Consider the following 23,837-nt stretch of genomic DNA (forward strand, 5'->3'; position numbering starts at 1 on the left):
TATTTTGGCACAGAGAAGGATGGTTGGAATTAGAAGCATCTATAGGTACCAGAAAGAAAGATTTCTGCAATGGAAATTGTGGCACACAGAATCCACATGTTCAGTACAATCATGGGTGGACTTGGGGGCCTTCCCTGTCAGGAAATGGAAAGGAATAATAGAGCTGGAAGGCTTACTAGTGCTTTCCCAGGGCAAGAGGAAAGGGAAAAACGCATCCTTTTGAACAAGCTTTTCAAACATCCCATTTCAGAGGTCTTTTCTGCTATCAGATGCTCATAATTGTTTTTTAATCAATATTTACATCTCAACAAAATAGACTCACACAATGCACCCTATACAGGTGACTTGCTATTATATGTCTATTATATGATGTGCCCTGACAGTTTCCAACTTAGAAGCTGAAATAGGGCTCAACAAGCCTGCTGCAAATCAGTGCTGGAACATGTTGGCAGATTGGGAAGGAAGAAGTTTCTCATATAAAGTTTTGTCTTTATGGACATAGGAATTTAGAAGCAAAGCTTGAGATGTGTTGAGACTGCACTGTGGCAGCTGCATACAAATAAGAAGCTATACATTTGAAAGCTTAAGAAGTAAACGGGCTGTTCATTGAAAGGTAGGCATTTGGAAATGGTAAATTTAGCCCTGACTCATCCAAAGGCAATTTTGGCACTTGGATGGACTAAATTACTTTTAGGAGTTGCATCATGTTTTTACCAGATAGTTAGAGCATGATTTAACCCATTCATATACCTTTGGCCATATTCTAAACCTTTCTCATTTGAAATAACTATGAAAGAATGTTAATATATAATACATAGGACATATATTCTGGGCTGTCAAGTTCTGTCAGAGGCAATCACACTAACTAGTCTATTGCTTATACTTATCAAAGTTAGTTTTTTTTTTTAATTCATTACTCTTATTTTAAAAGACTTAGAAGGCTATTTACTCATTACATTACTCATAGCTAAAAATCTATTTCCAAAAACTAGTGAAAGTTTCTTCACAGCTTTGTCCTTCAAATTGAGTTCTTTCCTCTCCCTGGTTTAACTCCTCAAGTGTTTATGGAGAGCACACAAATGCCTAGCTCTGCAGCCTCTTCCTGATAGACAGAGCCTTAGCAGCCACCTTAGCAGTCCTCCTTTGTATTACTTCAGTACAGGGGAATCAGAACTGTGCCCATTACTGCAGATGGGTATGTTTACAACAATGTTAATACGTCCCAAATTCTAAGAGAAAGAGCCTGCCTGGCAGGCTAAAAGTGCCACTCTGTCTGGCAAATGTCCTGGATTTAAATGATCAGCAGCTTCTAGGAACAGTGGTTTTCATGTCTGCTTGCCTTGCACACAAAGCACATTTCAGCTTTGTTTGCACACTAATAGTTTAGTGCTGACGCTCATGTATAGTTTGAAGCCAGAAAAAAGTGCTGCTGGATAAATCCAAACATATGCCCTAATATCTGGGGATTTTTTTGACATTTAAATGGAAAATGTAAGTTCACAAATTAAAACGTTTTAAAAATGCTCAGGTCCTTGTTCTTAAAAATCCAGGTAAATTCTGATGCCAGAAGAGATGCATAATTCTTTCTTATGGGTTCGAGAGGCTCCTGCACTGGTCAAATCGAGGAAACTTCTTTTCCATCTACCACCTCCCATAAAAACTGATCGCTCCTGAGCGACACGGCACACACGGCAGCATCCACCTGCAGAACGGCATCACGGACTCGTGGATGTTGGACTATCGAGCCCGGTCGTAAGCCCAGAACTGCCAAGTCACCGCCTATGAACGTGCGAAACCTCTTTCCCAACGCTTAGCTCAACTGTTGCAGTGGTCCCTTGGCGTGTCGCCGCTGCCGCTCGCTGGCGGTTACCGGCGGACGCTCTTTCCCTGTCGCTGCGGAACCGGCCCCACGCCCACAGCCCCGTGTGGGCATCGCCCCCGACATAGCGTTTCGGGACGTCCCCTACTCCCAGGGCAGGGCCGAAGGGCAGTGGGGCGAGCCTCGGGACAAGGCTGAAAGCTCCGGTATCCTGCCGGAGTCGCAGCAGGAGCTGCGGGCGGCTCAGTTTCTGAGGCGGATTTAACCTTTCCCGCGCGGGGCGGGACGGGGCGGCTCGCCGGGGGCGCGCGCCGGCGATGGGGCGGGCGGCAAGCGGCGGGCAGAGGCCGGCGGGGCCGCGGGCGGGAAGGGCTGAGGTGAGGCGGCGCCTCCCGCCGCTGGGATGAGCGCCTCGGCGGCTACCGGCGTCTTCGTCCTCTCCCTCACAGCCATCCCCGTCACGTACCTCTTCAACTGCTTGGCGGCCGTCAGCAGGTGAGGCGGGCGAGGCCGGGAGGGGAGCAGGCGGGCGGCGGGAGCGACAGAGGTGCGGGTGGCCAGGGGAGCCCGGCAGGGTATTTTTAGCGGCGGCGTAAGGAGAGGGCAGCTGCGGCCGCGGGGCTGAGCGGCACGGGGTGAGAGGCGGAGCAGGGCAGAGAAGGGCGAGGGTCGGGTCTCGCCGCGGGCGGCTGGGCGCCGGCAAGGAGCGACTCGGGTGGAAGATGGAGACCCGTGCCGGGATGTAACCGGGGAGACGTGAGTGGGGTTCTGGCTCAGGAGCCCAGCCTGGCCGCTATGCCCAGAACCCTCAAAACTGCCGGTTTCCCATCACCTGAAGCGTGTCCCGGGTCCCCAGAGCTCGGGTCACCGCCACTTCCGTACGCGACTCACCGACGGAGTCGGCTCGTGACGCCGAAAGGACAAACGAGCCCGGGAGGTATCGCCTGGCTCCGCACCGTGCCCTGAATCTCGGGGCAGAGGGCGCGGAAGGCTGTTCAGGGGCTCGGCGGCCTCTTTCTGGCTCTCCTATCAAGGTATTCACAAACGAAATCCCATTCTGTTTAAAAATGAAGGGAAGAACGCACCGGCCTCTTGAGAGCTCCCGAGCCGCACGCTTCAGGGCACCGCCTGGGACGTGCCGGCTTTAACTGAAAACGTCCATATGCGCTCTCTCTGCCATAAAAAAACCAGGATAAACCGCAGGTCTAGAAAAGAAGGATCTTTCCTCATGGAAAAACAATGTACTTAACGGTCCGTGTGGTATTTTGTGACCCCTCAGCCCGGGATGTTTTGCAGCTTTGCTGCAGAAATACTGACTTTGTGTTCTTAATGCTTTGCTGCATCTGTTCCTTCCTCATTTCTATCCTTCTGGACAATAACTTAATTTTGTCTTTCTCATTGCTAGAAAAATGCCGAACAACACATGCTGACTTCCTTGAGTCATTGCCAGTATTTATTTCAAATTGATAGACTGCAGTGAGAAGTCACTGCAACATTAACAGCTGTAATGGTATGAAGAAATTAATCACTGGGAAAACAGACTAGCAGAAGATTCCAAACATAAAATAAATCAACAAGCTAGTACTGCTCATCCTGGCTCAGATAGTGTCTGTGTGTATATTCTGAAATATTTCATCTTGCAAATTTTTGCAATAATTTTAAGTCAAGTTCCAGTAAGTCTGAAATTGTCACAGGCAGTATTATTTGCTTGGACACAGTTTGTTTTCTTGACACATGATGTGGTATCATGTATAAAATCATGAGCCAAATGATTTTATCTTATGCCTCTGAGCTTTATCTAACTTTCCCCTCCTTTTTTTGCGCCATGCACAAGCACAACAGTGAAGACTGAGAAGGAAAGTCTGTCTTAAAGAGTACTAAATAAAATGTACACCCCATGGGCTGTAAACCACTTTCAAACTAAGTTTTTTAACTTGCATTTTCTTGAGGAAGTAGACAGATTGGCTTTATGCTAAAGATTTCTGTGCTTTCCTCCAATACCACTTTACATGCACTACCATTACAACCCAGTCTTCTGAGTAAAGGTCTTTTTTGACAGAGCCCACCTGCAGTGATTACTGACACCTCACCAAAACAACGCTGTCTTACAAGGCTGGAGAGAGCTTTGGTAGCACTTCCAAAACTAGAAATGAAACCTATATTGATCATGGGTGCTTCACACTGCTATTCCTATTCTGTGGGATTGTGGGATTATTTGTGAATGTGTAATTTCCCGAGTAGATAATTTATTGCTGAGGTCAGATTAAATGTCCCTAATGATCCTTTTTGGCCATGAAGTCCATGTTTGTGACTTTCACCTCTCATTGGCCTTTAAGTTTCCCATCATTTTTCGTACCAGTATGAAAACTGATTTTATTTGGACAAATCTAGACTCCCAAATATGTTACTTATCTAGCTATTTTTTCATTTTCTCTTTTTTTGTTGTTGTTGATGATCACATAAATTCTGCAAAACTGTAAAATCATTACTATGACAGACTATGCAATGGACTTGAAAATCAGCCATTTAAAGTATTAAAAGATCCTTTAAGAGTATGTGCATTTGAGGAGAGCTGACATGAAAAGCTGAAGAAGCAAAATTCTATCTCTTTGTCTTTCTTTTAAATTATTTTTCTTTTAATACTGTTATAGTTCCTGGGCAATTGTTGCAGTTGGATTGCTGGTCCTGGTTTTTATTGCTCTGTTGGCTCGTCTTCTTGTCAAAAGAAAACCACCAAAAGACCCTCTTTTTTATGGTATGTCTTTGTAACAACAAAGCTGAATTCAGAACATGTTCATTTATATAAATTATAACATAAGACTGTTATTGAACATGTAAGGCATGGCTTCAGAACCCAGTCTGGTGAGGTGCTAAAGACCCAAGAAAGAAAGTCGGGGGGGGGGGGAAATGAGGAGAAATAATGCTTCTTTTGAAAACTGTTATTCTTCTCAAAGAAGTCATCCAGCTTAGGGACAAGCCACACCTCATATGTGAAAAGGATAACACCCTGGTTGGGCTGTGGAAGTGTTTGGACTATCATCATACCTGCTCTGTAAGGACCCTGCTTGTATCAGGACTTAGGCACCACAATAGACCTCTCATGCATATCTCATCGGGGATTTTTTGCTCTTTTGGATTAATGAATTCCATTGGTTCTTCCTATGACTAAATTCCTTGATTCTACCATGTTTATTAGGCTTTCTGTGTTAACTCATTTTTATGATATAAAAGAAAGTTTAAACTACCCCAGCTACTGGCTCAGGCTTGTCTGCAGACTCAGGCAAATGTTTCTGTATTGATACTTTGCCGTAAAAAAATAGAGGTATTAATTATCTTTTAAAAGTAAACCTTAGATCTATGGAAAAAAGAATAGAAGAAACCTTGCTGTTTTTTGGAACTTTGCAGGATGGGCCCATAGACAGAGCAACATACACATCGCTTGTATTTGCCCTTTGTCTTCCTCCTCATTACAACTCAAAGGTGTCTCTCCCTGGTGTTCTACATGAGTTTGTAAACTCTCAGTTCACACTGAAGGAAAAGGAAACAAATAATATAAGCTTGCCACAAGTAAATTTCCTGTCTCAAAGGAGTGACTTCACTAACTTGTCAGATAGGTCTCGTATGGACTGCCATGGCTGATGCAGTTTGCCCTGCTCAGTGCCAAAAATGGCAAGTCACATTTCCCTCTCTGTCTCTTTTCCAAGAGATGAATACAGTCAAGGTTGTATACTTCACATGACCAAGATTTTAGAAAGGCTGCGTAGTCTTTTCTGCAGACATTGGCTTTCCATGGAAGCATAGCCTACAACTCTGTAGAATTTCACATTCCAGGAAAAGCTTCCTAAGAACTTTGTTGACTAACCACTTATTAAAAATACCAAGCTATGTGGAACAGTCATACTGCATTTTAAATATCTGTGACCTCGAAGTAGATGCATCTAGTTCAACAGATCTCTGCCTGACTGAATTTATCAGACTGTAAAGCAGCTGTGTGATTCCAAATCTTTATTAATTTGTTAATTTTTCCCACTTTACAGTTTATGCTGTATTTGCCTTTACCAGCGTAGTGAATCTAATAATTGGACTGGAACAGGATGGTATTATTGATGGATTCATGACTCATTACTTGAGAGAGGTAAACAATCATTTTGCTTACAAATGTAAACAAAATCTTTACTGTTGATAACTTGGTGTAGTATTTATCACAGAAGAATAGACATTTACACATTCAAGAGGATCTTTTTGAGTTTGGTCATTGTCCCATTTCATTATTGCTATGGACAGAACCTTCACTGACTTGAAATCACTGACTCATTTGGGAAAAACACCATTCTTTTTGAGCTCCAATGTTATTTCACTTAGTTTAAGTAATGCTGTTCTGTATTAACATCTGTGGGAACTGACTAGCCTGTAGGTATTTGCAGAAAGCCATAGAGAGCACTCAGGAGTGGGTGAGGGGATAAGTATTTCTGTTCCTAAATATGTTACCAAGAAAGAAACAAAATTGCTCCTTTATTTTGCCTAATCACTTCGCTAAAACGAATTAGAGTAGAGTTAAAAAATTATGATGCCAGATTCCCAGTCAGCAAAATCTGTTGGCTGCTGAATACCAACATCCACCAAAAATTGCTCAGTAAGAGCTTGATGTGAAAGTCACTGAAGTAATTGAAAAGATTCCATGAACTTTAGCATGAAATGAGTTGGACCTTACAAGGTTATACACTGCCATCAATACATGCAATACTGCTGTAGATCTCTGGGTTGCCAAATGGATCTTTTTTTTTTTTTGTTCTATGTTAAATCTTTTGTAGTTTTTGTCACTAAAATATGGAAAAGCAATCTTTTCATAATGTAGCATAATAATTCTGGCAGTCATATATAACCGTTTCTCTTCCATCTTGCACGCTATTTTGCAACTATAGAACTGATTTAATGATACTTGACCCTATCTAAATCAAGGTTGTGCTTGGAAACATGTATTGTCAGTCAAAAACTGTAGCTCTGAATGGAAAGAACATGTACAACTTTTCTGAAATTGCTTCCTGCTGTTCTTTATTTATTATTTGTTATTATTCCTCTAATCACAGTATCTTTTTCAAAATAAATGTTCCATAGGGTGAACCCTATCTGAACACTGCCTATGGCCATGTGATCTGCTATTGGGATGGCTCTGCTCATTATCTGATGTATCTGTTGATGGTGGCAGCTATTGCATGGGAGTGAGTAATTTTGCTTTGTGTACTGTTTACTTGGCTTGCATTCTCACATAACCCTATGCAGTATTTGGAGTTTTCTTTCAGGAATATTTCATGTCTTAGGCCAAAGCCACGCAATTAAAATTTCATTACTTTCAGAAATTGCACCCTCACCAAGTCACCCTTTCTCTCAGCTAAATAAACCCAGCAAATGCATCGAGTTGTAGTCTGTCTTGTCACTCTGCAGCAGAGAACACAGCCCATCTGCATGCTTTGTGTTCATTAGAAGGAAAGATTAAAGGAGATGCATGTCAAAATCACACGTGAAAACCCCCTTTTTTTCTCCCCAAGTAACATATTTTAGATAGGAATTATGTATTGCTTGATAATGAGCTCTCATTCACGTTAGAGGGTATCATGCAGCTTAAGAGAAAATGGTTATTTCTAGAGATTCTTATGTTTCTTGCTGTTGAACAAAGAGTCTGAGAAAACAAGTACTTAAATTCCAGAGGTTAATGTACCTACTGCTAGTAGATGTATTGTCAGAATTAAATATGTATTAATTACTAATTCTTCTATATTGTTGTACAACCTGTAATGTGCAAAAATCATACAGTCAGTCTTCAGATGAGCAAAACATAACAGCAAATCACAGAGTATGCACAAATCCTGTACTGTTCATGTGAGAACCTTCTTACACATTAATGAATGCAGGATTTCTGGGGCAAGAATCCACTACTGACTTGTAGTACAGATTTAAAACTTTTACTTACTACGATACAACATGGCAGTTAGTGTAATACTTGAGAGTGATTTGGGGTAGGGGATTTTTAGGGACACTGCAATAATTACATCTTGGTTTGTTTTTTTAAACAGACAAAGCTATAGATCCATTGGCCTCTACTGGCTAGGTTCCATTATCATGAGCATCATTGTCTTTATGCCTGGAAATATTGTGGGTAAGGATGTAATTTATATGACTGACTTTTTCCTGTGAAACATTTCCTAAATTCAGTATAAGGCTATCTATATTTTATTGCAGTATTGATTCTGTAATAATATGAAAGAAGAATTTTAGAAATATCAGTAAAGAGATACAAGATATTTCAGAATATAAATATGAGGAAGAGAAGATGGAGACTAGGAAAGCAAAAACCCTTTCAATTTAAATTCTTGTCAAGGAGGAAAAAAAATATTGTCTTTTGTTATATCCATAAGTTCATCCAAACTAGGTTTAATTTAAGCAATATGACAATAACTGTCTCTTAGTATCATTAAAATATCAGTCTTATTCTGCATAAAATTTCCAATTTACTTAATAGTCTGACTTTCAAACACTCTACAAAGAGCATCTAAATCACCTTTAAAAGTGCAATCTGAAACTTACTGTATTTTCAAAATAAATTTAGCATTCCTAGATTTCTAACATAAAGCAGTGCATAACTGTGTTGCTAGAGGCTGAGAATTGTTAAAAAAATTTCTACACTGTTATTACTGGCAGAGGGAAATGAAATATTTCCTTTTAACAAAGCTTAAATTGATGCAAAGTTGACAAGTGTTCAACTGAGAAAAATCTTCCTGTGTCCAAATCCTGTAGTCAGTTTGCCCTGGCCCTAATCTTTATAACAAGAGGAAGAATATTCATGGTGCAGCCTAGGCCAGTCTAGTTCCCTCCTTTGTAGATACACACACACCACAGAGAACAGAGTCAGATTTTATGAGATAATATCTCTTCCTCTTTCCTCTAGGGAAGGCTGAAAAACTTGTTCTCATGAACACAAGTAGCTAGTGTAAAAAAAAAAAAAAAAAGATTTTCCTGACTTACCTGGGATGAGGATAGCTCTCTGAATTTGTATTTTGTACTCAAATATTAGTACAGGCCTGGAGAGAAACCAGAACTTTTTGAAAATCTGATCTAGTGTGAGGTGTCCCTGCCCATGACAGGGGGGGTGGAACTAGATGATCCTTGTGGTCCCTTCCAACCCTGACTGATTCTATGAAAACAAATTTTAACTCAGATCTTAGAAAATGGATACATTCCTTTTTTCCATTTTTCAAGGCCAATGTCTCTATTTGAAGCAGGTTCCATTAAAAGAGTTCAAAGTTGTCCCATCCTGTAGGATTACCTACTGCAGAGTGACAGGTGGTTTCCTGTCCTCTGATAAAACCCCTAATTTCTGAAATGGTGTCCTGTCTGATAGGATCTCTGCCACCTGTGAATTTACCACTAGTGAGCACATATTTTCCACAAGATTGGTGTGCTGCTTTAACAGTGATTTCTAATGTTTTATGTTTGCATTACCAGAGCTGCTTTGGGTTTGATGTTACATAGGATATTTTAACTCTATTGCAACACAGCTTCCAAATTCCCATACATCTTATAATTATTTTAAACAGGTAAATATGGAACAAAATTGTGCCCTGCTTTTTTCTTAAGCATACCATATATTTGCCTTCCCATATGGGCTGGGTTCCGGATTTATAACCAACCTTCATCGACTCGTGATGCTCCAGTCAAGGTAAATTATTGTATTTAAGTGCTGGCTACTGTTAAGAAGGCTGAAATCTGCTCTGCTGTTTCTACTGAGCTTTATAGGTCCCTTGGTGAGCATGGAATGTCCTGTAACTGTTCACTGTTATGGCAATTGAGGCCAGGCTGTGTAGACACTGTAAAAATATCTATACTGCAGGACTATTTCATTGTGGTGGGATAAAGAACAATCACAAGAATCTCACATTTGAAGAGCCCATTTCTAGGTGTAGTTGTGTTACTCCCCCCTCTCTAGTTTCTGACTGTTCCAGTTTCTTAGCTGATGAAAATATTGGCATATACCAGCTTCGCAAAGCACCACAAAGTCCTTATAGAAGATCTGCAGGAAAATATTCTTACAGATTTCATGTAATTTAACATTTTTTTTAATGTGCTTCCTGCAACATTTGATTTTTATAGGTCAGACATTGTACATTAATTGATATGAAAATTTACACACTTACTTAAAAAAAAATAAAAATCGATCTGCAAAACTAATGTTTACTTAAAACTCCTTAGGGCTTTGCCTTTGAATTTAATAGTTGGGCTGTAATAAGATGAACTGAATCATCAATAAATGTAACAATAATTTCTGCACTGTTTTATATAAAAAAAAAAAAAGAAATATTTTAAATATACCTGCAGTACAAAGCACAGTCAGGCTCGCTCTCTAACTGGTAACATTGACACAGGTGAAGGAGTTGGTTCCCATTCCACACCTAACAGGCAGGCAGTGTGCAAGTGGCATAGCCTATGCATAGAATAACAGCAGGTGATGTACTGACACACTTTCCCAGAACTGTATGAAAGATAACCTTCAGCTGTTCATCCATGATTCTTCAGTGGCAAAGAGAGGTACAGACAGATGTTTGTACCTCCTGAGGTTTGAAGAACTGCTACAGAATAGCCACTTTCAGGGCAAATCACTATTGAAAGCAAATTGTGAGACTTCAGGTGCCAAACCCTCTCCTACCCTCCTCCACGGGTGTATAGGAAGCCATATGTCCCATCTCAAAGCAATTTGAGCTGATTTACTTAAAGGCATCACTAATTATGGACAGAAACACATTTGTCAGAGCAATCAGGATAGAGAAGTTAAGGGCAGTTAAAGGTCGCAGTGGTGATTTTTGCTCTGTATGTGTCACAGATATCACAGAAACATTCAAGTTGGAAAAGACCCCTAAGGATCACCGACTCCAACTGATAACCCTACTCTTCAAGGTTCACCTCTAAACCACATCCTCAAGCACCACATCCAAATGACCTTTAAACACATCCAGGGGTAGGGACTCAACCGCCTTCCTGGGCAGCCCATTCTAATGCCTGACCACTCTGTCCACGAAAGAATTTTTCATAATGTCCAGTCTAAACCTACCCAGTTGCAGCTTGAGGCCATTCCCTCTTGTTCTATCACTTATTACCTGTAAGAAGAGGTCAGCACCAGCCTCTCCACAATGTCCTTTCAGGTAGTTGTAGAGAGCAATGAGGTCTCCCCTCAGCCTCCTCTTTTTCAAACTAACCATCCCCAGCTCCTTCAGTTGCTCTTCATAAGATTTATTCTCCAGGCCGTTCACCACCTTCCTTGCCCTCCTCTGCACTGGCTCCAGCACCTCAACATCTCTTTTGTACTGAGGTGCCCAAAACTGAACACAATACTCAAGATGTGGCCTCACCAGAGCTGAGTACAAGCAGAGAGTCACCTCCCTACTGCTGGAGTGGAAGAACACCCTTTGCATGGAGGGTAGATGGTTCCAGTTTGTTTTCCTAGTACTGAGAACACCACTGAAATTGCTGTTATAGAAAATATTTGATGGACTGCTTATTTGCTGAAATTTAGCCATGTTTCCTATGCTTACCAGGAGCTAATCTGCTTACCTGGGTTTGATACTGCACTTTGATATATTTTGCAGGGAAACTTAGGGTTTTAATTCTCTTTCAAAAAGAGAGTGCATAAAAAGCTGGCAATCTGGAAAAATGTAACACTGCACTTTCTAGTGAATCCTTTCGTGTAGATTTAAACTGGCTTGCTCAGAAAGTCATAGGAACAAGCCTTGGTTCCTTTCACTGGGGCTTCCTACCCTTCCTAAGTAGTTCCCTTTTTTAAGAAGCCATTTTTTTACCTTCACAGCTAATTTATGCTCCATATCCCAGGTAAATACCTGGGTTCAATAACTTTGTACCTTAAAATTCCTTAACGTGACTGCTCACGTTTTTTTCTTAATTTGTTAAGTTTCCAGGAAATAGTTGTGTGTAATGCTACTGCTCAGTTAGCTAATCATTTTAAGTCCTGGAAATATTTAGCTCTTTTTCCACAGATCATTTGCAGTTAACTGTAAAACTGAACTTATTTTTAGCTATCATTATTCAGAGTTGGTATTAAAAGATATAGGAAGAAAATAGTGCAAGTATGCAGAAAAATACATACATGAAAACAACAGAAGCAAGCTATATTCTGTTGGCCAAGGCATTAATTGCTAGAATATTATTATAAACCAGGTAGTTTAAAAATAAAATCACTGTGGGGGCAGAGAAGAGGTCATCAAATTTTGGATCTTGAGGGTCTTTTCCAACCTGAGTGATTCTATGATTCCTAACAGAAGTGGATTCATGGGAGGGGAATGGAGCTATGCCCTCTTCTAGAATCAAACCAAGCTGTGCTGCTGTATTGAGAAAGCTCAGCAGGTTCATCTACGGGTGGAGCAGCTCAGGAAAGTTTAATGTAATATGAAATCCATTAACAGAATTAATACACATGAATTCGGGTTTGCACATGAATCCTAAGGTGACTGACTTCTGTGGACTGCACACAAGATTATTCTAATCCCTTACAAGTGATCATGTAAGGAAATAGCTTTTTCCTGGAAGTGAGAGAAATTGCCAAGTATGCCTAAATACTTCCTTGCCACACAAAGAAACTGCATGGTTGGTGAGATCTATGCAGAGTTCAATGATGTTTACAGTAAACGGGAAACCTATGGCAGGTGATCTCTGCTCAGCAAGGGTACTTAACATGTCATTCATTTTAGCACATATGGATGTGATCTTGCTGTGTAAAAGAAAGGTAAGGCAAAAGTATGGTGTAGCTGAGGTCTGTCAGCAGCTGCATGCTTTCAGATTCTTGCTTCTGCCTTCCCCCCCACCAAGCATTGCATTTTTATCTATGTGTGTTAGTGTACACACAAAGAGGTGTGAGTTTTCTGTACCTTGGCAATTCTGCAAACTTGTACTGGACCAAAGGTGGTTTCTGCTAATACTGGCTTTGTCTCCAGAGCTTCTGAGTACAAAATTCTGTTGTAGCTTTGTGATCACAATGGATACACACATTAATTTAATAGACCTATTGAAAGGAGTGATACATACATATGTATATAAAAGCTTCATACTTAGACAAAAGTGGGAAGATAATGTATCAACCCTCAAACTTTCCATTATCCTCAGGAAGTCTACATCTGAAAATGACTTGCAGCTCAGCAGCCATAGGAGGCCTTTGCCTTTCATAGGAATAAGTATTAGAATACAGACATTTTTTGCATGTAATATTATCAACATTCCTACAGTAGTATTTTAAATACTGTGAAGTGACACCATACTGCAGACCTGTTACCTGTGTTTGAAAAACAGACAAAAGGTGTCACTTTTTCCCTGAAAACGATCCTATAAAAGGAAAAAAAAAAAACCAAACAAACAGTCTTATGAAAGATTTTATAACAGCCTTATTTTTGTTGAACTACAATTCAGATCTTGCAGTTTTTACTCAGGAATTGTGCCTGCAAGATCAGTTCTCCTGTTTCAATAACTTCATTGTGAGTATCTTGATCTTGAGTGCTTTTAACTGTGCCTCTACATCCTAATTATTGTTTTATGCTTTGGAGATAATTTCACCAGTGTATAACAGGAAGGAAATCAGATTTTTCTTTTGCTGTCTTCATGCCAACACATGGCTAATGAAAAGGAAGAGGAAATGAGTAACACATATAAATGGGGAAGTGTTCCCACTGAACTACAGAAAGATAGTCTCATGTGCTTAGAATTTTGTCTGTGACTACACAGGGCTGAAAATGTATCTCAAATTATTTGCATGGATCTTCTACTGGGCAGAGGTGACTTTGTTTCTGAAAGTCATCTTCAATGTTAAATTTCTCTATGGCCTTTGCTACTGTGAGATATGAACTCCTCACATCTGCCCAGTGCAGCGGGAGGGGATTCCTGTTCTGAGCTGATGAAAGGAGGTACAGAACAGATCTGATCCAGATGCTAACAAGTGCTTCAGTGCCTGTCAGAGAATCCATAGCACACAGTAATAAAAGAATGAAAGGAAGATTTTCTAGATGCTCCACAGGCACACACATTACATTCTCCAGGTCTGCATTACATGTTGTATTATTTGCTCACTGAACTCAGCAGAGAACTCAGCTGGCCACAGAAAAGCTTTTATTTTATTCCAGTGATATTCCATTAATTTCAGTAGTGTCACAGGGTGCTGATAAACCATCATTCACTGTCAAGAATGAGGTGGACCTTCATTTTGCTGCCCCTCCAAACAGTCCTTTTATGAAGCGTGTTAGATTCAACTTCAAATATTTGAGACAAACCTACATTTCCAAAGGTTCTTACATGGGGACACTGAGGAAAATTAATTCAGATGCAGATTTAGTGTTCACTTGATTGAAGTTGCTTTGAAAGTAATCTAATCTAATCTATATCACAATGGCTTTAGTTCCATTTCTAGACTATTCAGATTAATTTTGCTCACTGTATCCTGTAAAGACTGAAATCATCCTTTTAGCTGTGGAAAACTTTGTCTGTGAAATGAGTGGATCAATAGGGTAATATGACTAACTGCATCTATCAGAATGTTTCATCGCTTTGGCCTTCTGGTAGTGACTGATTTGGAGTTAAATACAGCTCATGTGGAAGGAGAATGTACTTAGTCAGCATTCTGTGTTGCAGGCGGTTCAGGAGGTCCAGAAGAAAGGACTCTTAAGACGACCAATCGATTTAATGTTAGCTGCATACCTCATTCTAGCAACGGGGTTTTGCATATTTAGGGGCATGGTAAGTTGAAGATCTTTCAATATTCTGGCCTCTAATTCTCAAACTTTTAAATTTGAAATCACTGTGTGTGTGTCAAACAGTACATATATTTTAGTCGAGGGAAATCCTGTGACTTTCAGGATTGGAATAGGCCTTGGATTAAAAAAAAAAAAAAAAAAAGGACAAAAGTATTCTTTATGGTACTTAGTGGCACATTGCTTCTCCATTTTGCTCTGTGTAAAGCATGATTTTCAAAAGGAAGCACGCAGTCACAAGGGTAAGCAGCATCCCATGCAGGGAAACATGATTTAAAACTATTTTCCTTGGTGTGGTGCTACATTTATGGCCAAGAACATGGGGACACGCTAATTAAGTTAAATCTGTACTTGTGTGTTTCTAAACAGAGAGGCACATATATAGAAAACCAAATTAATTTACACTGCGTGAGACAGAACATTTCCACGTGAAATTTTGACGCTACCTAAACAATACATGTTGCTTCTACTTACCAAGAGCTGAGGGCTTTAAAATGTTTGCTTTTTAAGCATAGTTGATTGATTTAAAATTTCTGAGGGAATTAATCAGTACAGAAAACACTTGATGTAGATAAATCCAGTCCTTTGTCAGCTCTCAAGCATTTTCTGCCTAAGCAGAAGGGAAGTTGTGTATCACTCAGTGATCAGAGCTCAGATGTTTAGGTGTCTTAGGCAACTGCCTGCTGGCTGGCCCCTGCTGGCTGCCCCCTTCTGTCTACAACTCAAGCGAGCAGTGATGATGGTATCCAAGCAACATTTTATTTACCTAGCACAGGCTGTCCTTTTGTAGTTCTGCTGTTTACATTACTCTGTCATCCTCTGCTCTTTCTCTGACAACTTGCTTCTCAGAGTATTTTTTCCTCTAACTTGTCACAGACTTCTTACAGATCATGCTACATCAGGGCACCCTGATGCAAGTTAATCAGCTATTTTACCTGTAATTTCACTGTGGGAAGTGTTACTCTCATGCTCTAAAAACTCACTTGGTTCTGCAATCCCACTTCTTCGTATCTCCAAGGAATATTTTATTATTTATTTTGAGAGTGTGTCCATTTCCTTGTATATTTCCTTCACCAAACAGGAACTGTTTACAGGCAGCAACTGAACATCTTTATGCAGCCATGATTTTATGAAAAACCTAATAAAACGTAATGCATTATAGTCCACTCAGACCTGCTTCTTGGATGCCATGTTGGACATGAAGGGGGAGAAACATCCACTGTCTGTAAACCTTCACATTTCCCCCTCAAAATCACAAAAACAAATACACATGAAATTACAAATATGCAAAGCTTCCTGCTCAGTCCTACAAATTTGGCATTAACAATGCTTTGCCATAAAACACTTTCAGTGGCAGCTGTTGGCACGGATTGCTAACTCAGAATAGCTTTTTCTCTAGTAGTTTTAAGGGCTGCTAGGAAAAGGAAATATTTTTGCAACTGGGTCACTATATTATTGGGAATTTTGTTCTTACTATAAAACTCAATAATCTCTCCTTTGGTACTCTCTTTAAAATTGTTTTTAAGTAACACCTGTCCCTCTGCATTGTTCTCCACTGCTACCTTGCCACAATTCAACTCTTCTTGGACTACATTTATAGCTTGCTATCCTAAACTTGGATGCTTAACCTGAAGTTTCCACTGTTTGAGCAGTTTTCCATTGGAAATTTATTTGCTGGGATTAAAGTCTGTTTATCAGAACAAATGAGTATCAATTATAGTTTTGCTTCAGCATAAGCAAGTGACTGAATTCTCTTCCAGTCAAAACCTTTAAAGCAGGCTGTCAGCATTTCCTTGCAACCCCTCTGAGCAGGAGCTGAGGGGAGGCTGCATTTCAGCTTTTTAACTGGTGATCAAAGGGATCACCTTTGCAACAGACTTGGAGCAAGCCTCCAGGGTAGCAGTGCAGCAGACCACTAGTGTATCTTTAGGGCTGGTGTCAGCTTAGCTCGTTTGAAAACAGTTTCTTTGCTCACGACAAGTTTTAACAATTCTTCTTAGATTGCTCTGGATTGCCCTGCTGAACTCTGCCGGTTATACATCCAGCTGCACGAGCCTTACATAAAAGATCCTGCTGCCTATCCTAAGCTTCAGGTAAAGCACTGACTGCGGAGCATGGAGTGTGATTTGTTAACTGGTGCAAAGATGATGCAATGGGTTTCACAGATGACAAGATCAATAAGAGAAGTACTGGTTCAAGGCAAATTAAATGGTATTTCTTATTTTCTACTACAGCCATTACAGGGTGACAGCTCTTCATTGTGATAAACCTGACTTAGACTCAAACCTGTCAGTTACACATTCTAGTTACTCAGGCTTCCTTTGATACAATCCATGAAACATCTGCATACTTTTTATGACCATTTCTCTTCCTCAGAAGAGCAAAGTAGACTTTCAGTCTGGATTAACAGGTTAAAAAGGGGTGTAGTATTAAGGAGCATCCTTAAGATCATCTATGCTTCTGTCCCCAATGACGCATGCCTTGAAGCATGACACTTTTCACAAACCCTATTCACACAAGCATTGCAGAGAAGGGAATGTTGTGCTTTACAGCCACAGCAGCTGCAAAGCTGCCACTCTTTTGCAACCCTGGCTGCTGCATGGGGGCAGGGCCTGACGCGGTGAGAGGCAACAAGCAGAAACCAAGTAACTCTGCTGGACCTGTTCTTTCCAGGAAAGGGTATCTTGGGTGTATCTCACACCTCCCAGCTGAAAGGGCAGCAGGGCTTGAGAACTGGACACCCATGTTGTGTTGGACTGAGTTAGGTCAAGCCATGCTTGTTGGCATAGTCTCAAGACGGCAAAAGGGCAGGCAAACATCCTGGAATGAAGTGGATTTGGATGGAGCAAAATGGCAAGTCATCAGTATTGGTGGAGGCCTTAGGGTAACTGGATCCAGTCAACAGCACTGAGGTGTGAAACCCATTTCTCAGAGAAGACAGAGCTGTAAAAAGGCCTAGAAATTATTGCTGCCAGGAGCGTGGCTTTGAATAGTCTCAACTCCTCACAGTCAGCAGCTGGCCAATTTTTAAATGTATCTCCCTCACACTGCAAAACAACTAATACTTCTGTTTAAAATGCAGATGCTGGCATACATGTTCTACTCTGTGCCATACCATGTGATTGCTCTGTACGGCCTGCTGGTACCTGGTTGTTCCTGGATGCCTGATTTAACCCTTATACATGCTGGAGGACTAGCTCAGGTATTTCCTTGCAAAATGTTCACTCTTGAATCACAAGTTAATAAGCAGTGAGCTATGAAATAAACAGGGGACTCAGGGCTTGATCTTCCCATGCAGTGCTTACACCCTTGTAACTCAGATCACCTTTTGTATCCATAAAAAAATAATTTAAGGGAGTGAAGAATCAAACGGGTTACATGTCTCTGGTGACTTCATACTTGCTTTAACAGACTTCTCTCCTGCAGAATCTTTTTATTTGGCTGATTTAAACCTTACTAAGCACTAGGGACTCTTCAGCTGAGACCACAAAGGAAGCCTATCTTAAAGCTGTTAACAGTCAACCACATAAATAAACCCGAAACACAACAAGAACAGTACAATACATTGTTTCCATTACATGTGTTGGCCAACCAGGTAGTTTGAAAAATACAAATGGAAAAAGTATCAACTAGCACACAAAATGAACAGCATCAGTTGGTGATATCAGTTGATATGAACCCCAGGAACCTCCTGGGCCACAAACCACAGTAACACTGAGATATGCTTGTGTTGCTGAAGGCACGCCAATGATCACAGTTTCTTAACTCATTCTCTTCTGATTCTTTTAAATAAACAACTGGCATTAATTATTAGATGGTACTGATGCTTACAAGACTGACCAAACCAGAAAAAGTCAACAGGAACCAGCAAATGACTTCTCATGACATACAAACGACCACTGAACAGTTGAGAACATAGTGACAATTGATTTGTGCTGTACATAGGAACTGAAATATCCTCTGAGCATCCAGACAATGCAGAAAATACACATGTAATCCTGCAACAATAATGGGAGCATAGGGACACGCCAGTAAGTGTAATTCAAGTACTGCTATGGGACAAACACAGCCCAACACTTTGTTCCTCAGGCCTGAGATAACAGCGATGGATGCAAACTACAATCCAGCTTAACTGTCCACCAAGGATGAGAGGAGTGACATTTTCTTTGCTATTTATGAGTGGTTATCTCAGAGAATGACTTTTTTTTTACTAAGCAGCTTGTGGAGAACCTTGAATTGCCAAATTTTATCAAAATTCAGAATCTGTCAAACATTAATGAGGAGATATAGATGCTCAAAGGTCTCATAAATAATATACAACTGTGTGTGTCCCAATCTAATCTGAAAAAGACCCACAAGCTAGCTGAAGTAAGCAAAGCAGGGTCAGTAGCCTCTCTCTGCTGACAGACTACTCTGGTTCGTGAGCTGCCCAGACAGTCAGGAGAGAAACAATCCCTTCAAAGGTTATTTAGCAGAAGGAAAAGTAAACCAGAAGTCAGTGTGCTATCACAATCTAGCAAACTTAAAGAGCTCAGCCTCTAAGATTGGAGATGATTTTTGGTTGGTTGATTTGGTTTTGTTTTTTTGGGGGTTGCTTTGGTTTTGTTTGTTTGGTTTTGTTGTTATTTGTGTGTGGTTTGCTTGTTTTCTTTCTTTTAAATATTTCCCACAACAAACACTGTTTTCAACAGCACTTTGTACCTTTTAGCTGCATGATTAATGCATGAAATTCTTGTTGCTGAAGCCTGAAACCCCTCTGTTCTCCCTTGTGATTTGGCTTCAAGATAGTGTTGATTTACACATTAGAGAAGGAGAAGAAAAGCTACTGACAACCCAAAGCTACCATTCAAAATTTGTCATTTTCCTCTTTAAACCTTGTCCCAGACACAAGCAAAAGCCATGACCTGACAAAAACTGATTAAGAGAACTGTGTGTTGCTGAACACTCCTCACATTTTATTCTGATTCAAAAAAAAATTTCTTTAAGTTTGGGAGGGGTTTTGTTTGTTTGTTTTTACTTTAATGCACTGCAGAATGAACTTCAGTCATCCCACATCTGAACATGAATTAATTGACATGACTTGGTGAACTATGAGCAATCTGGAACAAAAGAAATGTGACAATGAAGTGAGGGCTTCTATATTATTTTTTGTTTTGGCCATTTTGAGGCACAAAACACATTTCCAGGTTTGTCTACTGCTTTCTTAAGTTAAAATATGCAGTTACTGAAACACATTTTGCTTCCTATTATTCAAAAATGTCCAATAAAGGTAAACATCTACCAACAGAAACAATGGGCACAGCTCCCTGGGAACATTCACTGCTCCTACAGATGCAGAACATGCAGATTTTAATTATTTCTACCATTATGAAATATGCTTTTTTTTACATAAACCATTCTCCAAATCCTGTGTGATGCACCTAGACTAAGAACCTCTAAAAGTGCCCTTTCACACACAAAAGAAACATTCCCTGCTTTTCAGAATTACATATAGCTCTCAGCTTGAATTATTCTATTCCTAGCATCCAGACTCCAAACCCAAGTAGTGACCCTTATTAGGCCTTCTGAAGCTTTAGGAAGAGGCTTTTTTAAATGTCAAATGACTGAAGTACCAGGAGCTTTGATTACACAAAGGGTTCTATGCAAGTGAGCCACCTGAAGTGGTGTGAATAACCACAGCCCTGTGTGGTATTTACAGAATCCCAAACTGTTGTGTCTCACCAGCTCTCCATAGTCCACTTCCCTGTTCTCTCAGGCGTGGCAAGCTTTTCTCTACTCCTTCTCCATCTAAGTGTTTTCCTTAATCCTTGCAATTTTTGGTGGCAGCACCTCTAGTCTACAAGAGAACCTAAATCCAAGGAACATCTTTCTAGGTTACTCTCTTCCTACTCTTTGATGGCTTTCCTTTGGCTCATAAGATCTAGGCCAAATCCCTCCACAGTAAGTTAGTCTTTGCCTGATTTTAGTTTTAGAAAGAAGGCACAGAGTGAAGAAAGACTCACAACCTTTTTCCAGGCCCTTCTCTGTCCCTAGCTGGAGGGCTGTCTTTACTGTGGGGTAAGAAATACTGGAAGCATTGACTAAGATTAGGTTACAGGCAAAAAACCAAAAAAGTGAAAATCAATAATAGCCAAACCTAAGCTATTTAATACAGGCAAGAAGCGTCATGAGTAGCAGGCATATACAAATTGCAGTTGTCAAGTTCAGCAGTGCCATGTCCAGCACCAGGCAGCAGCCAGTTGCTGTGGGGCAGCCTGATCAGCAGACTGGCAGAGGCTCCAAGGTTAATAAAGGCTGTATGTTAAACAGATAAGGCTACCTTAGACGTTTTTGGTTGATTTCTCAGCCAAGGTTTAGAGGTTTGATCTTCAAAATTCTCTGCTTAGAGGGTTCAGTAACAGAAAGCACCAAGTAATGGCTTAGTTGCTGAGAGGACCTGATCACAGCGAAGTAACACAACAGACTCAGGCTGCTCTCACCACTGACAGTCTCCTGCACAACAGGCACAGAGATCTGCAGACACTAACAGCTCTTATCTTATTGCTTAAAATGATGGACTTGGTGCAAGTCTGCCTGGCACTTGAAAGAAAAGCAGGACTGGACTGTTGCAGAAGCAGAGTACAGTCATGGAAAGGAAACACATGAAATTAAAAACAACTTCCACACAGGCAAATAAAATGTTCTGTATAAAAAAAAAAAACAGGTGACTGTAATGAAAGGAAAAAGTTTTTCTTATATTGAAAAACAAGTCTAATAAACAACAACTTCATTACACAGTGCATCATTACTAGCAAAAATCTTCATGGGCTACAAATAGAACAAAATGTTTCTCCTTTTTCTAATACTCAAAGCTCACCAATGTGCTACAACTCTTGTAAGAGACAAGGCCACACAACAAGGCTTAGATCTTTGAAGGCATGTAGGAAGCTGTGAGAAACCTGTATCTCTCAGATGCAGAGCCTTACAGCTCTTGTTGAAAGGTTTACTTCGACTTACTATGAATTTTCTCTCAACTTACAGTGACAGACCACTGGTCACTCTTAGAGACATGCAGGCCTTGCAGTCCTCCACAAAGAAGTTCATAGCTTAGCATCTTGTTCACCCCAAGAGGCTCTAAAATACTGCCAGGAAGCTGTTAGTGTCTAGGTGAATATCAGACAGACTCAAACCTCCTACCTTATGCCTGATGGTGGCTGGTTATCTGCTTGGGAAACTGCTGCTTCACAGAACAAGAGAACTTAACTGCTGAGCTCTCATGCTCCTGCTGCCTGGGCTGAGATGGCTCCCAAGGCAAGGCAAGGTAGCAGGGATCTTGAGCAAGACCACCCAGGTGCCAAAGGCAGTTCCTGCCTGAGACAGGTGAGAATAGGCTTTGAGAGACAGAGGCTGATATAAAAAGGCTACTGATACCATGCTCCTGAACATCTGTTTACTGTGCAATAATTATTTACAGAAACATGCTAAGTGGCTCTCTGCTGAAGTGTTTGTATTTGATTTCTTTAATTACTCCACTTCCTGACTCAGGTTTGCTAGTTCAGCCTCTCCCTGTTCAGTGGAGATTATTAGAATCACCTGAAACCAATTTCCTTTTCTGTTTTGATGGATAGTTCCAGCCTAATCTTTTGCAAGAGGGGTGTGTATTATAAAGACACCTACCCTGTATTTCACTTTTTACTTTGCTAACAGTGAGCAAAACTGTTTTTTGTGAGTCCAAAATAACTCCTGCTGAAGTCAGAACAGAGGACATGATCTGGCCATAGTGTAGTCCTCTGCATTACTGAAATCCTGGTGGCCCTTTCTCCTGCCCTGCTCAAGATCATATTGATGGTTAGCTTCTCAGAGCTCCTCCCCTGCTGACTTACTAAATAGTAACAAAAAATTGGACACACAATAGTTAATGAGCTGTGGCTTGAAATAGCAGGTAACAGATGGAGACAAAAGACAGCAACTATCCTGGTGCTTCTATCTTTAAGTGTCCTGTTTATGCTAAAAATACGCCTCAGCCCAGTGCTCTTGGCTTTGCATATAACCTCCACTCTAAACTTAACCTTCAGGCCCACCCCCAGCCCAAAAGCCAAATATTGCAGATGTTTTCTGAAACCATCATGAGCTGTGGGGTCAGAATCTGGAAGACTGGGTAACTTCCAAGATTTTACTTTCTAACTATTCAGAGTGTATGTCTGTCCAATTCCAGCGTTCCTAGGTGGGTGGGTGTGAGTCCTACCCCCACTGCTGGGCTGAGGCTTAGGAGAGCAGATCTCTACTGGTGGTGCACACTTCAGTGGCCATTTGCCTGGGGCAGGATCACTGACCCTGTTGTATGAATAGTCAACTACAAACCAAGGGTGAAATCCTAGACCTGGTGTAAAGATCAGTTCCAACACGTACATAAAATAAACCTCCTACCATGCCACTGATGGTTCTCTTTCTGCTTCTTATACCAAAATATTCATGATCTCAGTTTAGACTGTATTTTTATACCACTGTGCAAAAGTATGATGGATAGTTCTGGAATGAAAGGGCTGGCTTGGCAAATGTCACTGGAGATGCATACTTGCATGCAGATTATGCTGTCTTTCCAAAATACGCCTCAACGTTACCCTTTTTTTTTTAATATCTACATTATATGCACACCACAGGCTCAGTTCTCCCATATTGGTGCTTCTCTTCATGCTCGAACTCCTTACATCTACAGAGTCCCTGAAGAAGCAAAACAGTTTTTCCTGGTATTGAACATAATGTATGGGATTCTTCCCCAGCTGCTGGCTTACAGGTGCGTCAACAAGCCAGAGTTTTTTATGAAAACAAAACAAGAAGAAAAACCAGAATAGCACAAGCGTTTGCAGGTCCTCCTTCTGGCTGTGTATATAATTGGGTTGGTATGTAACTGAACTGCTCAGCTGGAAGCCAGATGAAGCGTGTAAGATGTGTAAGAGTGCAGAGTTGTGTCAAGTTGCATGGGCTGTTCTGTTTATCCTACTCCAAAAGGGAAAATAAAGACGACTGCCTTCAGTACCGCTTCTCACAGTCTGACCTTGCGCTGCAGCGAGTCGCTAGTTCCTAAAGCTATTTTTAAGTAAGCTGCTTTGACAGTCTTAGAAATACTGCACAAAGCTAAATCATAATAATGATGTCACTGTTTAGCCTTCACACACTGAGGAATATCAGTGCTAGCAATTGTGCTAGCAATTCCTATACACAGCTACTGTAGAAGGTGAAGGTCA

The 23,837-nt window shown here is 40.8% G+C and overlaps 1 protein-coding gene across 3 annotated transcripts; it reads left to right on the forward strand.

Annotated features, from left to right (window-relative positions):
* The first annotated feature begins 2,222 nt into the window (after positions 1-2,222).
* On the forward strand, positions 2,223-23,611 carry TM6SF1 (transmembrane 6 superfamily member 1). Of its 3 annotated transcripts, XM_054387901.1 has the most exons (10): positions 2,223-2,314; positions 4,471-4,574; positions 5,857-5,954; positions 6,935-7,038; positions 7,891-7,973; positions 9,412-9,533; positions 14,495-14,599; positions 16,614-16,706; positions 17,696-17,815; positions 23,253-23,611. In XM_054387901.1, exons 1-10 carry the CDS (start codon positions 2,223-2,225, stop codon positions 23,442-23,444), a joined length of 1,113 nt encoding a protein of 370 aa, XP_054243876.1. In that variant the 3' UTR covers positions 23,445-23,611. The 3 variants fall into 3 exon arrangements, with proteins under 3 accessions (XP_054243876.1, XP_054243877.1, XP_054243878.1); XM_054387902.1 differs by lacking the exon at positions 16,614-16,706; XM_054387903.1 differs by lacking the exons at positions 9,412-9,533; positions 14,495-14,599; positions 16,614-16,706; positions 23,253-23,611 and having other exon boundaries at positions 17,696-17,809.
* The last annotated feature ends 226 nt before the right edge of the window (positions 23,612-23,837 follow it).

The sequence above is a fragment of the Indicator indicator genome, chromosome 16 (assembly GCF_027791375.1).
Source record: "Indicator indicator isolate 239-I01 chromosome 16, UM_Iind_1.1, whole genome shotgun sequence".
Lineage (NCBI taxonomy): Eukaryota > Metazoa > Chordata > Aves > Piciformes > Indicatoridae > Indicator > Indicator indicator.